Source organism: Arvicola amphibius, chromosome 7 (assembly GCF_903992535.2).
Source record: "Arvicola amphibius chromosome 7, mArvAmp1.2, whole genome shotgun sequence".
NCBI lineage: Eukaryota > Metazoa > Chordata > Mammalia > Rodentia > Cricetidae > Arvicola > Arvicola amphibius.
In genome coordinates this window covers 70,272,944-70,289,656 of record NC_052053.1, presented here as the reverse complement: position 1 = coordinate 70,289,656, position 16,713 = coordinate 70,272,944, and the positions used below count along the sequence as shown (strand labels likewise).

At 45.3% G+C, this 16,713-nt stretch overlaps 1 protein-coding gene across 2 annotated transcripts in view; it reads left to right on the top strand.

Annotated features, from left to right (window-relative positions):
- The window catches only part of Tecpr2 (tectonin beta-propeller repeat containing 2), a 112,120-nt gene that overhangs the window by 70,050 nt on the left and 25,357 nt on the right, over positions 1-16,713 (top strand). For both annotated transcript variants that reach the window (XM_038335970.1, XM_038335972.1), the window contains exons 11-16: positions 1,289-1,462; positions 3,618-3,798; positions 5,857-5,998; positions 9,388-9,628; positions 11,348-11,437; positions 13,953-14,186. In XM_038335970.1, coding sequence (XP_038191898.1) covers positions 1,289-1,462; positions 3,618-3,798; positions 5,857-5,998; positions 9,388-9,628; positions 11,348-11,437; positions 13,953-14,186 — 1,062 coding nt within the window. The remainder of the gene's footprint in view (positions 1-1,288; positions 1,463-3,617; positions 3,799-5,856; positions 5,999-9,387; positions 9,629-11,347; positions 11,438-13,952; positions 14,187-16,713) is intronic.

Sequence of the window (16,713 nt, the reverse complement as noted above, 5' to 3'; positions counted from 1 at the left end):
TGCTGGCACACGCCTTTAATCCCAGGAATTCAAGGCCATCCTGGGCTACTAAGTAAGTTCCCTGACCACCAGAGCTGACACACTGAGAAACTCTGCTAGGCTGAGATAATTCTCTTATCTACCTAGACTTATTTACTTGTTTGGTTGTCGGGTGTTTGTTTGTTTTGTGCTTAGATGTGACCTTGCTATCTGTCACAGGCTGGAGTCATCCAGGTTGGCCTCAAACTTTGGGTCCTCCTGCCTCAGCCTTCCAAGAGCTGGGGTTACAGGCATAACCCCCACTATGCTTCATTTGCTTTTTCCTAATGCTGGATATATGTTTATCTGCTCTAAAGCAGTGGAATCATGGCAGAGAAGCAGAAGAAGAAAGTTGTTAAAATGTCAGCGTATTCAGGCTCATTTGCTCTTTCTTTCTCTACTTGCTTGAAAGTCTCCCCCCCCCCACACACACACACACACCGGCTGAGAACGCCATTGGGCGTTGTGTAACTGTGTGTCTTACTCTTGGATGCATTCTCTTGGCTGTTTAGAAACATTGGTTCTCTGCTGATTGCATTATTTTTTACTTTCCAACCATTCCTTGGTCGCTCTGGTTGAAGCTGTCTGTCTCTGTGAGGTTGTTGTTTTTTGTTTTTTGTTTTCGGCCGAGACAGCTGCCTTCAGGGTCTGTGCCACGTGCTGTTGCAGATTGGGGGTAGGGGAGAAGCTACATACATGAGCACTCTGTAGACCTTCTTGGTTAGCTCAGTTCATACTCATTCAATCCTCAGTAATTCTTCACCTCCACAATGTCATAGCCTCCATCTAAGAGCCACTGACCTGCCCTTCCCCCTTCCCTTGCCTCCTCTGTCTGTTCCTCTGAATTCTTTTCATGACAGCATGCCCACCCGACTCAGCGCATACTTTCCTGTAAGTGGTCCAGAAGAGGCCCTACCCTGTGAGTCCCAGGGTTAGTATTTGGGCACTAACTGTGCCTCACTTAGCTGGTCAAATCTACAGCACTGTCGCTTTTCTCCCCGTCAGGAGTGGCCGCCTCTGTTCAACTCTTCTCACATCTAACCTTTAGGTCAGTCCCAGGAGGTAGAAATGACTCCATTTTTCCATTGAGGAAAATGAGGATTGGGTACATTCACAATGATGTCCAACAACAGACAGCTGATGGCTTCAGACTCTGGCATGGTGGGCTCTATTCTGAGATGGAAACTGTCCCTTGCAGTGCCCAGAATGGAGTTTTTGTGTAGGTGATCTCATGTTTGTTGAGCAGTGAGTAGAATTTTTTTTCTCCTAGGGGCCCTTCTCTGGAAGATTGAACAGAAATCCAACCGTGCTTTTGCTTGTGGCAAAGTGACCATCAAGGGAAAGCGGCACTGGTACGAGGCTCTGCCCCAGGCTGTGTTTGTGGCCCTGAGTGACGACACAGCCTGGATCATCAGGACCAATGGAGACCTGTACCTTCAGACAGGTACATTGTCCTTGTCATTGTCTGCTGCTAGTCACATTCTGACTGCAGTCACGGGATACAGAGACCGAAAACCAAGTTAAGTAGAAACATTTCTAGAAGCCCAGTGTTTGCCATGGAAGGGCAATTCTCCCGCCCCAGCCCACGGACTGGGCCTGTACAGGAGTGAACAGATGACTGAGTGCAGTGCCCTCACTCCTGCAGCTACGATCGATGCCTTTTGCATGCCCTGCAGTATCCATTCCTAAGAGGAACGAGTGATAGGCAGGACTCCACATCCCCTCCCTTTTCCCCAGCTAGGTCAAACCCAGAACCTGCACATGTGTTTACATGTGAATTCAGGGGCAAGACAACAAGAAGTAATTTGCTGTAAATAGCAGATTGACTCGTGCTAGGAAACTGCCCTTAGGGAAACCTTAGCTGCTAGAACAGGCACAGTGGGACTTGTTTATTAAAAACAAACTGTAATGAGTCAGTGTTTGTATACTGTCAGCACAAGGGAAGTGGTCCAGCAGCGGGCAGGGGTTGTGTATGGGCTGTCAAGAGGCCATATTGGATTTACACGAAGAATGATGTAGTCATTTAATAATCCTGATTCTGAGAGCTTGGCTTCATCTTTGGAATGAACCATCAGCCAGGAAAGTTTCTCCTCATTGAAAGCTCATTTCTCATCTGGCTGTCCAGGTGTGTAGCCCACACTGGTGGGCAGCTCTGCCAGCTTCGTGGATGTGTGGGGCTGGAGCCTTCAGTTTAGTTAGTTCTTATATCTTTGAGTGGAAATAGGCTGCTCTGAGAAGCACTTGCACATCCTGCTTTCAGGGCATTTGATCTTGGTCCTGGCAGAATAAGTGATACTTTGAGTCTATAGGTAAGGAGCAGGTGGCCTCCTAACCATTATGCCAGGGCAGTCACCAGAGCAATTTCAGATAACCCTGACCCTCCCCAGACCTGCTAGATTAGTGTGGGCTTGCCAAGGATTTGCAGAAAGAAGTCCTGCAGGCAAGTCCATGCAGTTGCATATGCTGTAGGTGCCTTTGTGCATATGCTGCTGGGGCCTACTTGCAAGCCAAGGCTGTGGAGCATAAGGTTTAGTTTTTTTTTGTTTTGTTTTGTTTTGTTTTTTGTTTTTTTTTTTTGTTTTTTTTTTTTGAGACAGGGTTTCTCTGTGGCTTTAGAGCCTGTCCTGGAGCTAGCTCTTGTAGACCAGGCTGGTCTCGAACTCACAGAGATCCGCCTGCCTCTGCCTCCCGAGTGCTGGGATTAAAGGCGTGCGCCACCACCGCCCGGCTGTTTTTTTTTTTTTTTTTTTTTTTTTTTTTTTTTTTTTTTTTTTTTTTTTTTTGTTGAGCATAAGGTTTAGATGTTAGCTGTTCTGCATTGTTCTGCATGCTCCCTCAGTAGTTGCCTTTGACCTCGTGTAGGTGAATGACACACATTACTGAAAGGCCTCAGAGATGTGAGGGAAGCGTTTAGAGCCCTGACTGTCACAAGCATTGCAGTATGACAGATCTCAGGTTTTACCTGGGGAGTGGGGATTTGTACTTTAGCTGGGTAGTTCCTTACTGTAAGTAGAGAATGGGAGCAGAGCTGCCTGAGCTTCTGGGTCTGCAGCTGCAGATAGACCCCCTTGTTGCCCGAGGCCCTGAGGAGCACAACCTTGCTGGCAGAAGGGAAACCCTCCATGTTCTTCTGCTAGGCTGGCTGCTTTTTTTCCCTGGGCTGCCCTGTCTTGAGAACTTCTTAAGCTACTTTGGAACACCAGAAAATTCTGAATTGTATTTCTTTACTTTCCAAATGATACCCAAATTTGCCTCAGACAGATGTCAACTTGAAGCATAATTTACTTTTGTTGTTGTTGTTGATAAAATCTCAAAACGGAGCCAGGCAGTGGTGGCGCACGCCTTTAATCCCAGCACTCAGAAAGCAGAGGCAGGTGGATTTCTGTGAGTTTGAGGCCAGCCTGGTGTACAAGAGCTAGTTCCAGGCCAGGCTCTAAAACTACAGCGAAACCTTGTCTTGAAAAATCTAAATAAATAAATAGGAACGGTATCTATTATGGAAGCCCACAGATAGCAAAAATACCAAAAAAAGAAAAGTGCAGATCAGCATACGGTATGACATGCTGCTGATGAGTCTGAGTCTTCTCCTTTCGCTACAGGTCTCAGTGTGGATCGGCCATGTGCCCGAGCTGTGAGGGTTGACTGCCCCTACCCGCTGTCCCAGATCACTGCCCGGAACAATGTGGTGTGGGCACTGACGGAGCAGAGGGCCCTCCTGTACCGGGAGGGCGTGAGTAGCTTCTGTCCTGAAGGGGAACAGTGGAAGTGTGATATTGTCAGGTATGGGACCCAGCACTGTCACATTTATCTCTGACCAGGCACCTAGGTGAGCCTTGTCTGGCAAAGCCAACACCTACAGGTTCCATGGTGATGTCAGCCTTGACAGGTTGGCCTTGGGAATACTCCATGCTCCTTGCTGGCATCATATTGCACCATGTGGTAGAGCTCAGTTGGTAGAGTGTTTGCCTAGCATGCACAAGACCCTGAGTTCTGTCCTCAGTACTATATAAATTGGGCTAAATGGCACATGTCTATAGTCTCATCTCTTAGGAGATCCAGGCAAGAAGACCAGAATGCTTTGGATACACATCTCAAAAAAGGAAAGAAGGAAGGAAGGAAGGAAGGAAGGAAGGAAGGAAGGAAGGAAGGGAGGGAGGAAGGAAGGAAAGAAGAAAGAAAGAAAAATAAGTGTATCCTTGAACATTTGAGTCACAGTTCTCATGATGTCCATTCAGAGCTACCTGCTGTCACATGCTTCTGTTGAGAGTCTGTGATGGTGTAGCTACAAATGCTCATTTGTATTTTTATCCTAGTCAGTTGAAATTATTTGTTCTGGGCAGCAGGGGCACATACTTTTAATCTCAGGTCTTGGGAGGCAGAGGCAGGCAGAGCCCTGAGTTCAAGGCAAGCCTGGTCTACAGAGTGAGTTCCAGGACAGCCAGGGCTACACAGAGAAACCCTGTCTAGAAAAACAATAAAACAAAAAACAAACAAAAACAAAACCAAGAGCCGGGCGGTGGTGGCGCACGCCTTTAATCCCAGCACTCGGGAGGCAGAGGCAGGCGGATCTCTGTGAGTTCAAGGCCAGTCTGGTCTACAAGAGCTAGTTCCAGGACAGGCTCCAAAGCTACAGAGAAACCCTGTCTCGAAAAACCAAAAAAAAAAAAAAAAATTGTCCCTTATGTATACCAAATCAGGATGGTATGGGTTAGGTTCAGCTAGGCAGTAAATCTTCACAGAACCCCTGGTGGGAACCACAGGACTCTGGGGCCTGAGTGTTCCAATATGGTGAAGATGCAACCTTTCCAGCTTAGTGGGAGCCATGCAACAGCCAGTTGGGTGCCAGTTGGTGTGAGGATACTGAGAAAGAAGGAAGGCACATAGCAGCGGGGAGCTGGTGCCTGCCAGCAGTGTTTGGGTAGGCAGCATGCCAAGGCTAGCCTCAACTGAGCCTCAAAGCTGCCAAGGATGTCCCCAGATGGAAGAAGTAAAGGTAGAGGAAGGCGGAGATCGCTTGTTCACTTCCTGGCCGCCCAGACTCCTGAAATAATCACACAGAAACTATATTATTTGCAGTACTGTTTGGCTAATAGCTTAAGCATATTGCTAGCTATTGTTTACATCTAGAATTAACCCATTTTTATTATATTTTATATTTTAATATAAAATATTAAACATATATTTTAAATTCATATTTAATATATTTTATATTATTATGTTATATATTTTTATATTAGGTTCATAGCCTACCGGCAAGGTTCCAACTGACAGCTCACATCTTTCCCCTCTGGCTGCTACATGGCGTCTTGCAACTCCGCCTTCTTTCTCTTAGCATTCAGTTTAGTTGTGTCCCCTCCCCGCGCCCCGCTCTATTCTGCCTTCTCACAGGCCAAGCCAGCTTCCTTATTCATTAACCAATAAAAGCAACACATATACAGAAGGACTTCCCACACCAGGTAGATTCATCAGAAAAGATAGGCCTGCCCAGAGATAGCTATATACCACAGCATGCAGGGGAAGAGGAACAGGGGAAGTAGAGGTGCTCTTGACCTGGGTGCCTGCTCATTTGTGACTGGTAGTTTTTTTTTTTCTATGAGCTTTCCCCACCATCTGGGCTTTTAGTGTGTCTTTCCAAAACAACCACATGTATGGATAGCATGTATTTCCCAGCAGTGTAACTTAGACTCTCATTTTCTCCCTTGTCACTCAATAATTCACTCTTCTGAGCAGAATCCATTTCTTCTCAATGCCAAGTCTGAACAGAGACACTCAGTGAGGTAGCCTCCTGTATACTGTGCCTCCTGGGTGGAAGCTGATGCTGTTTTCTCTCACTCCCAGTGAAAGGCAAACTCTGGAGCCTGTCTGCATAACTCTCGGGGATCAGCATACTCTCTGGGCATTGGACATTCATGGAAAGCTGTGGTTCAGAACTGGCGTGATTCCCAAGAAGCCTCAAGGGGATGATGACCATTGGTGGCAGGTAGGTGATGGTACTTTCTGGCTTAGACACCCACCTTTTCTGCCTTCTCTTTTTCCTTAAGAAACCGGATTAAAGCCGGGCGGTGGTGGCGCACGCCTTTAATCCCAGCACTCGGGAGGCAGAGGCAGGCGGATCTCTTTAATCCCAGCACTCGGGAGGCAGAGGCAGGCAGAGTGAGTTCGAGACCAGCCTGGTCTACAAGAGCTAGTTCCAGGACAGGCTCCAAAGCTGCAGAGAAACCCTGTCTCGAAAAACCAAAAAAAAAAAAAAAAAAAAGAAACCGGATTAAATTAGTAGTACTGCTTCTAACATTGGGTAGATAGACTTTCCTGTGGCTGAGTATACTAAACACACATACACAAACCTTTCCCTCATAGGAAATAGCTTGTAAAGTTTTCTTTGCTTTGATACAGGCTGGAATTTATTTATTTAAATGTTATTTAGGCATTCGTCATTATAGGCTAAATAAACCCAATGACATCCATTTAAAGGAAGACCTGGGTAATAATGATGTTTAATTCTGAACAAATGGTGCTAAGAAAAGAGACTAAACAGTAGGTTTGAAACCCAACCTACAATTAAAACTCATCTATCTCTACTTGCTTGAAAGGCCTTTAAGTAAATGATATTTCAACAAAGAACTGAGCATTTTCCCACATGCTCCCATGGAGGAGAATACTGTGAGAAGTAAGGGGTGGAATAAAGCCAACTTCCCATGGTTCCAGCCCAACTCTGGGTGGATTTTGTAAGGAACATCTACTTTTCCCTCTTGGTACCATGGTACCATTCAGGGTTAAGCTCCTTACCCCCCACATTGGACCTAAGGTTGCTCTGACAGATGTACAGTGTGATACCTTACCTCTATGTCTATAATTAAATATTCTAGGTAATATTTGAGGTTATATATAATTTAACAATACCCACCATATATTTATAGCCTTATATGTACACGCACATGTATATAGCACATAAACACGTGTGTGTGTATTTATCTGTCTGTGCTAAATTCCAAAGGGAATTTTTCATGTGTCTGTGTATAATGTGCATAATATGTATATGCATGTGTGGGGGCATAGGTGTATATGTGCATGTGTCTAGCAGCCAGACTCCTACTTGATTGCTTTCCACTTTATCTTCTGAGGTAGGGTCTCTTGCTGAACCCGAAGCTAGCTCACAGATGTGGCTAGTCTAGCTAGCCAGCATAAACCAAGAATCTGGTCTCTACTTTTCAAGTACTGAGATTACAAGCAGGTCTCTTTGCCTGCCAGTATTTTATGTGGATGCTGGGAATCCAGACTCTAATCCTGACACTGGTGTGCTCAGCACTTTACCACTAAACCTTTATTCTTGTTGGTTTTGCATGTTGAGGTGCTATGTTTAAGCCTGGGCCATGTTCTACCATTGTGCTGCATCCCCCTGTCCCTAAGTAGCACAAAGAAAACTCTCTCATTTTTTCATAACACATGAACTTTAGCTGGACAGAACTGTCATGAGGCATAGAAGCAGAGTAAAGTAGTTCCTTGCTTCTTTGGCTCTTATGTTTGGCTGCTTGGTATTTCCTTTCTCTTTCAGTTGAAGACCTGCTTACAATGTCTGTCTGTCTGGGGTGTCACAGGCTTCGTGAGTGACTTTGGTATGGTCACTGCCAGATCTCCCGTGGGCACTGTCTCTGGGTTGCATAGCATATGCACTTGAGTCTCTAGGTGGAACTCATTCTTCAGCACTCGGAGTCACAAAGCCAGGCTGGACAGAACTCAGAATGCTAAATATGGCCACAGGCTCTGCAATGGGGCTATCTATTCCAGCTTCAGTGAGGACAGCATTCACAACTATCCTGTTCCTTCACAGACAGAAGGGCAGCATTTAGGTGTGATATACTAACTTCTAATGATTTCTTTCGTGTTTATTTTGCTTTTTATAAATTTAAGAGCCCTGTAATACTTTCACTTAGTATTTCATTGTATGAACTGGGCATGTGTCCTAGGAATATTTGGTGTTTATGCCAATGTCTATAATAGGTAAATCCAACAGGCAAAAGTACTAGAGAAAAGATGGAAGATTGCCCAGCATATTAAAGTGTCTGCTAAGTCTGATGACCTGAGTTCATTCCCTAGGGCCCACAAGGTGGAAGAGAGAAGTGACTCCTGAAAGTTCTCCTTCTACATGTGTGCTGTAGCGTGCATACCACACACATACATAATACATACATAAATAGAAATAAATGGAATGTAATCTTAAATTACTTAAGTTCTGCTGAGCCAGGCTTCCACCTGCTTCATAAAGAGCTCTGACACAGAGGTTAAGAGCACTGGCTGCTCATGCAGAGGATCTATGCTCAGTTCCCAGCACCCACACGGTAGCTTACAACCACCTGTAACTCCAGTTTCAGAGGTTCCTGTGTCCTCTTCTGGTCTCTGTAAGTACTACGCTGGTATACACACACACACACACACACACACACACACACACACACACACACGCAGGCAAAACACTCAGACACATAAAATATAAATAATAATTTTTTAAAATTTTAAAAAGAACTCTCGCAATTGGCTGCCAGTAAGGGAGAAGTTTCCTTCAGGGAGATAGTTGTCCCAAAGTGTCTCTACAGCTGTCTGTACAGAGACTTTACAGGAATGTTGTCAAGGGTCACACATCAGAGCCAGATGGCTTCCAGAATCTTGGGATCATCTTGCTTAATATAATTGGTAATATTCACAATTATAGCTTAGATCATTGCATCACCCAACTAATAACCTTTTTTATTTTTATTTTTTTTTTTTAAATATTTATTTATTATGTATACAATATTCTGTGTGTATGTCTGCAGGCCAGAAGAGGGCACCAGACCTCATTACAGATGGTTGTGAGCCACCATGTGGTTGCTGGGAATTGAACTCAGGACCTTTGGAAGAGCAGGCAATGCTCTTAACCACTGAGCCATCTCTCCAGCCCTAATAACCTTTTTTAATGCTCATATTATGATTCTAACTATTATATATTATTGTCTATTGGCAGCGCCTGAATTTTAAAAGGAAATTATTCTTTATCACTCTGACTAGAATAAAAGGTTTCTTAGGTAAGGCGGGTGCTATTTAATAAAAAAAAAATAATAATACATAAACAGACCCATGTAATGAAAAAGTAGGATGAGGTGACAACAGCAGCCCTTTCTTCCTTGCCCTTCAGCCCAGCCTGTGGATTTAATGACAACTGCTTAGTAACTTTAGTAACTCCAGTCCTTGTGCAGAGAGGTATGTGCAGGAACTTGGTCACTTGGTGGCCTTGCTACTGGGTACTTGGATTTGGGTGTTGAAAAGTTGCCTTTGCAGGCAGGTGGTCTTCAGGGCCTGCTCTGACAGAGGGCTCAGCAGGTGTTCTTCCTGCAGGTGAGCATCACGGACTATGTGGTATTTGACCAGTGCAGCTTGTTCCAGACCATCATGCATGCCACACACTCAGTAGCGACAGCAGCTCAAGCCCCTGTGGAAAAGGTAGCAGATAAGTTGCGCATGGCATTTTGGTCTCAGCAGCTTCAGTGCCAGCCCAGCCTACTAGGGGTTAACAACAGTGGTGTCTGGATCTCCTCAGGCAAGAATGAATTCCATGTTGCTAAAGGAAGTCTCATTGGTGAGTCCATTACTCTTGTTTTCACATTATTTCTACTTTATTTGTTTATTTTTCATCAGGACAGGATTTCTGTGTTGCTCTGACTTTCCTGGAACTCACTCTGTAGATTAAAGGTGTGCACCACCACTCCCAGCTCCCAGTGGAGCATTAGAGAGCTAGCTCTGTGGTTAAGAGCAGTGGCTCTGTCCCCTGCACTGCATGGCAGCTAACAAATGTTTGTATCTCTGATTCAAGGGGATCCAAGTGGCCTCTGGTGTGGAGACCAGACATACGTACAGGCAAATAGAGCTCATTTTTGTGATCATTTTTTTGAGTCAGAATCTCATATAACCCAAGCTGCCAGACTGGTCTTGAACTCCTAATCCTCTGTCTGTACCTCCCACTTGCCAGGATTGCAGGCACGTACCATCACACCTGGCTACAGCTCAATTTTGTGTTTAGAATTCAAAATCCATGCAGGGGTAGGCAGTGAAACAGCTCTGCAGGTAAAAGCACATGTCACACAAACCTGTAGACCTGTGTGTAGACCTCTAGAACTCATGTAAAAAGCCAGATACAGCCAGGCATGGTGGCACAGGCCTTTAATCCCAGTACTCAGGAGGCAGAGGCAGGCACATCTGTGAGTTCAAGGCCAGCCTGGTCTACTTAGTGAGTTCTAGGACAGCCAGGGCTATGTAGAGGAAATTCTGTCTCAAAAAAAAAGAACAAAAACAAAAATGAAAACAAAACAAAACAAAAAAAAAAAACAGCAAAAAAAAAAAACCACACACAAAAAAACAAAAAAGAAGAAAAAGAAAACAAAGAACAACAAACAAAAAAGCCAGATACAATGAAGGCTCATGTCAGCACTCTTGTGAGGAAATAGGGGCAGGCCGGGACAGAAGTGACCAGGAGTTCACATACACAGGCCAGTGGTAGAAATAAGAGAGACCCTGTCCCAAAACAAGGTGAAAATTAAAAAACAACTTCTGAAAAGTTGTTCTCTGATCTCCACATACACACTTGCCACACTTGTAGACACCTGTGTGGAATCTTTGAAAAAGGGAGCATGTGGTTGGGTAGTGATGGCTTAACAGTTAAGAATATGAGGGCAGGAGTTCAGATCTCAGCACTCACACAAGCCAAACATCCCACACATGCCTGTAGCCCAGCAGCAAGGTGCACAGAGGCAGGAGAATCTTTGGGACTTGCTGACTTCTAAGCTGACAGAGAGAACTTGATCCCTAGGATCAGGGAGAGACCCTGTTTCAAATATGAGGATGATAGATGAGAACACTCAGTGCCCTCTTCGGGACTTCATGAACAGCTTAGGCAATACCTCCACGATAACACATGTGTGTATACTTACAGAGACACATATATAATAAATAACTATTTTTTAAAAGCCCACCAAACCTACTGAGAGAGAATAGTCCATTTGCAGTGAGGAAATTATGGCCACTGTTGAACACACAAGATGCTAGCCATGTCTGTGGATGAGCTGGGTGTTCATTTCTGAATGATTCCCCCTTGATGGATTTCCTCCTGCTCTGTCCGCTGTGTAGCCCCCTCGGGCTTTGTCTTGATGATGCTTAGGGGAATGAGCAGCTCCTGCCGCTTTGTTTAAGGACACTAGAAATCATTGTGAGAGCTCTGAAGGCCAGCTGGAGTGTAGAACCAAAACTGAAGTGTTATAGTTTTTTCCTTACCTTAACCCACTTTTATATTTATTCTCTCTAGGAACTTACTGGAATAACGTTGTTCCCCGGGGAACAGCTTCGGCCACAAAATGGGCCTTTGTGTTGGCTTCTCCTGCTCCTACCCAGGATGGTGAGTCAGTCTTAGCCTGGCTGAGAAACCTGGTCCACAAGTTAGTCAGCAGCTGAGAACTTTAGACCAGCATCTGACTGTGACCCTGTGGTTGTGGAGATGTGGCCTCAGACCTTGAGACAGGGGATATGGCTGTGTTCTGAGCTAGCAGTCCTGTGAGCTAAGCTGAAGGCTTTTAGCTGGGTAGGTGTGTTCAGGAAAGCCACTGAGGGGGAGCAAGAGTGGCAAAACTGAATCTGAGATGGTATCCTTTGGAAGGAGGTCACCATGCAGTGTGGTCCTAGGAGCTAGCAGCAGATGATTCTCAGTGTCAGTTTGCATGGCCATAAATTCCTGAAGTTCTTTCCCAATTCTTCTGGAGAATTCTGTCACTTCCAAGTAGCTTCATTCTCTAGTGCTTCTTGCTGCTGGCTCCTCTTTGCCCTGCGAAGGTCTCATGCCTCAGGCTTATCTTATCCCTGCAGAGTTGGGGCTCCTGCTGCAGAGCCACCCAATCAGCTAGAGGCCCTATGCAGCCAGGTGGCCTGTCTGAGAAGGCTTATATGGAGGGCTAAATGAGAAAGTTCAGTGATGCCTACGATGAAGAGCAAACAGTTTGGTCATTGAAGCCATCAGTTGCCCCAGCCCTGAATAACTTGATTCAGTATGGTAAACATCTTCCCACTGGACTATACTGATCACAGTCCTACCTGGAGTCTCATAAGATGGTAAATTGTTTTCTGAGTCTGACACAGCTGCTTCGACCCTAGCTGAGGGAGGTGGCCTGCAGCCTTCACTGGGTCTGCATGTGCAACTACTACTTCCCTGGGGACTCTTGACACTGCTGGCTGACTCTTTCACAAGTGTATCATGATCTTTGTTTGTTGTTTTTTAAAAATATTTATTTATTATATATACAATATTCTGTCTGTGTGTATGTCTGCAGGCCAGAAGAGGGCACCAGATCTCATTACAGATGGTTGTGAGCCACCATGTGGTTGCTGGGAATTGAACTCAGGACCTTTAGGAAGAGCAGGCAGTGCTCTTAACCACTGAGTCATCTCTCCAGCCCCTGTTTGTTGTTTTTTAAGACAGGGTCTCTCTCTGTAACCTTGGCTGTCCTGGAACTTGTTTTGTAAACCAGGCTGACCTCAAACTCAGAACTCAGAGATCCACCTGCCTCTGCCTCAGTGCTGGGGCTAAAGGTGTATGCCACCAACCAGCCAAAGTTTTTAAATTAAAAAAAAAAAAGAGGGTTGGAGAGATGACTCCACGGTTAAGAGCACTGTATACTTTTTCAGAGGTCCTAGGTTTGATTCCCAGTGCCCCCATGGCAGCTCACCATGTCTCAAATTCAAGTTCTAAGACATACATATGATACCTTCTGTCTTCCATGGCATGGGTCCTGGGAAAGCACATGATGCAGATATACATGCAGAGAAAACGTTCATGCACATAAAATAAAAAGAAATATATCTTAAAAATAAATAAATAAATAAATAAGAATTTCATAACATCTGGTCACAAGTTATAGATAATATTTAATGCCGGGCGGTGGTGGCGCACGCCTTTAATCCCAGCACTTGGGAGGCAGAGGCAGGCGAATCTCTGTGAGTTCGAGGCCAGCCTGGTCTACAAGAGCTAGTTCCAGGACAGGCTCTAAAAAAGCTGCAGAGAAACCCTGTCTCAAAAAACCAAAAAAAAAAAAAAAAAGAAAAGAAAAAAAAATATTTAACATTACACAGTGTAGCCAGGATTTGAGTCCCTAAGGATGCTGGGCATTTCAAGAAGACACTACTAAACCTGCAAGTTCTAGAACAACAGAGGACTACACGTATAACTCTTGAGGCCAGGGCAGGAGGAGAAGGATTTCTGCCTTCAGCAGCCCACTGCCAACCCCATTAGCAGAGGAACTAGGGAAGCACCTTCCCAGGGACTGCTGGCCCCTCTCCTTCCTGGGTTCTGGCAAAGTTGACAATCCTAATATTCTGTATTAAAAATACACTCTGAGGCCTTGATTCATATTCCTGGGCCATAAGAAATGGAGGTCACGCCGGGCGGTGGTGGCGCACGCCTTTAATCCCAGCACTCGGGAGGCAGAGGCAGGCAGATCTCTGTGAGTTCGAGGCCAGCCTGGTCTACAAGAGCTAGTTCCAGGACAGGCTCTAAAAAAAGCTGCAGAGAAACCCTGTCTCAAAAAACAAAACAAAACAAAACAAAACAAAAAAAAAAAGAAATGGAGGAGGTCAGAGCCATTACCCCAGCCAGCTATCCCTTACAATGTTCCATAGGCCCTGCTTTCTTCCCAGTTCTTTAAAATGTCTCAGGCTTGATCTTTGAAATGCCTGACAGTGGTGTTCCTTCTACTGCAGAGATGTGGCACACCTACTGTAGCCTGTAAGGTAATGGTGAGTGTTCAGGCAGAGGCTATGGCCAATTTTCAGGGCTCTGCCTGAAGAGAAGGGCTATGCAGTGCACTGTGGGTGGGTGGCTCAGTGAAGCAGCGTTTGATGACAAGTGTGACCCTTTTCTGTAGGAAGCTCCTTGTGGCTGTGCCAGAGCAGCAAGGACCTGTGTAGCATCAGTGCCCAGAGTGTGCAGTGCCGCCCCTCCACAGTGCAGTTGCCTCCCGACGCCGAGATGAGGACCTATGCTGCATGCCAGGATGCTCTGTGGGCCTTGGACAACCTTGGGCAGGTGTTCATCAGGACGCTTTCTAAGAGCTGCCCCACAGGCATGCACTGGACGAAACTGGACCTTACCCAGCTAGGTACGGCTAATGTGTGAGTGCTTCCCTCAGGTGGAAAGTGGGTTCATGTGATGTACGTCAGTTGCTGGGTTTATAGCTCAACTGGTCACTTGCCAGGTTAAATGAGCTTCTTAAATTTGGTGGGGAGGGACTTTACCTCTCTTACTCCTTGTGGTTTGTACTGCTCAGAACCACAATAGTTGTAAGGTATCCAGAAGGTGCCACTAAGATCTACTTAAAATTATGACATTCTTTTCTTTCTGATCTTTAAGTTTGAAATGGTGTCTGTGACCTGTGATTGGAAGAGCCCACTGTGAGCTACTGTACACATAGGTGCGTGGTGCGGCTTCTCTTTCAGCTGGTTAAGGAGGTACTGTGCTGTCAGTAGTCACTTTTCTGTGACCTGTCCCAAGAGTTACAGTAAGCATAGCTATGGTGACATGTGGAGACACTCCAGTCTAAGAGATGATAAAACGAGCATACAATATTATGACTCAGCAACTCAAGTGTGGTTTGTCTGATGTGGAGGTAGAGACTATACCAGGCAGCTCTCAAGGTCAGAGTGAGCTGGAACTTCAGTAGTACTGTCTAGGAACTGGCAACCAGTATTTTGTGGACTTGAATAAGTGTTTAATGTAAAATAACTCAGCTATATGAGAGAGGGTGGGGGAAGAGTAGGAAGGGCTGCTTCCTACATTAACCTATACATATCACCACCCTTCTAGTGGGCCTGGGCCGGGCCAGTGACTCTTAGCAATGGGGTTTCTGCAAACTGTTAGAGGAGATAAGGCCCTGAACATAACCCAGTCTGCTGTGAAAACTGCATGGCACCACTAGGAACTTCACAGGAATTGAGATCATTTGTTCCTTGGGCTTCATACCCTGTGTTCCAGGTCATCTAGCTTTCCAAGGGCATTTGTCAGTCTGACAAGACTGCAGCTAGTTATGACCCGGATATGGGTGCCAGTTGAGCCTGTTGCTCGGCCTGGGAGTTCTTTCATCCGCCCAGAGACTCACTGGCTCTGAGCCTTTTTCCGGTAGTCTCTGCCAGACCGTGGAGAGAGGCTTAGTATTTCTGAGAAAAACCAGGGTTTAGTGTATATTCTCACTACCAAACCTTGAGGTGTAGGGAAGTCTATGCTCATTCAGCTGGAAATGGAGCCGTTTTCCCCAAATCAGTCCCTCCATACGGTCACCCCACCAGTTGTCACCCCATCCCAAAGGACCCCAGCGAATCTCCTAAGTGTGAGATGTCTCATCTTATTGTGGAAGACTCCTGGGCCTTCGGTTATAGCACTGGCCTACAGGCTAGTGGAGTATGCACTTGAACCCCTTGATTTGCACCACCATATTGTATACTGAAGCCCTGCCTCTCTTAAGTCTCTATCTTGCTCTGTGGTCTCATTTGTTGTGTTATATACTGATATATATATATATATATATCAGTATATAAAAGAAATAGACTCTTGGCACTATTTTCTCAGCATCCTGAAACGATGGCTTAAGTATAGCTGGTAGGATTGGTGTTGGCCAGGGGGTCAGACAGAACTTAATAGGAAAGGGGTTGGCCCTTATGCTAGAAGCCTTCCCTTGTGCCATTTAGGGCACTGAACTGTACCTAAGGGCACTAGGCTGTCCTGTACTGCATTCTCTCAAGGTATGGCTTGTGTATCCAGTAGGAAAAGCAGGTATCTCAAGAGATAATTTTAGCCGGGCATAGTGGCCCATACTATTAATCCCAGAACACATAGAGAATTCTAGGCAAGCCAAGGCTGTACACAACGAGACCATGTCTCCAAACAGAAACAGTTTATTATTTTTATTTTATTTTTATTTTTATTTATTTTTTATTTTATTTTATTTTACGGATGTATTGCCTGTGTATTGTATACCACATTCATACCTGGTGCCCACGGAGGCCAGAAGAGGGCTTTGGATCCCCTAGAACCAGAGTTACAGATGATTATGGGTACTGGGAATTAAGCCTCTGGAAGAGCAGCCAGTGCTTTTAATCACTGAGTCATCTCTCCAGCCCCAAGAAATATTTTTAAATAGTTAATTAAGACCAGCAAAATGGCTCTGAAGGTGAAGGTTCTTGACAGCACACCTGCGTTTGATCCCTGGAATCACTCCTACTGGTTGTCCTTTGACTTGTGCACACGATCCACGGCACATGTGCACCCCACACAAAAGTGATGAGTGCTGTCAGCCTCACCATCGCATCGTCTCCATTTCACCCTTCCAGACTGTGATTGCCAAAACAGTGGCTGTGCCTGGAGTTGAGAAAGCTGAGGCTCTAGCATCACCAGTTCAAGGCCAGCTAGACTAACAAAACAGAGCCACAACAGCGGTGTGTGTGTGTGTGTGTGTGTGTGTGTGTGTGTGTGTGTGTGTGTGTGTGTGTGTGAAGAGACTTATTAAATGGCTATCAATTGAACCCAGTTAAAAAAGGTGGAATATAAAATTTTACAGTGATTTATTACAATCCTGGTTTTTGGAAGAAAATGTGCATCATTTAGCAAATATTTAAGATGCTTATAACATTTCA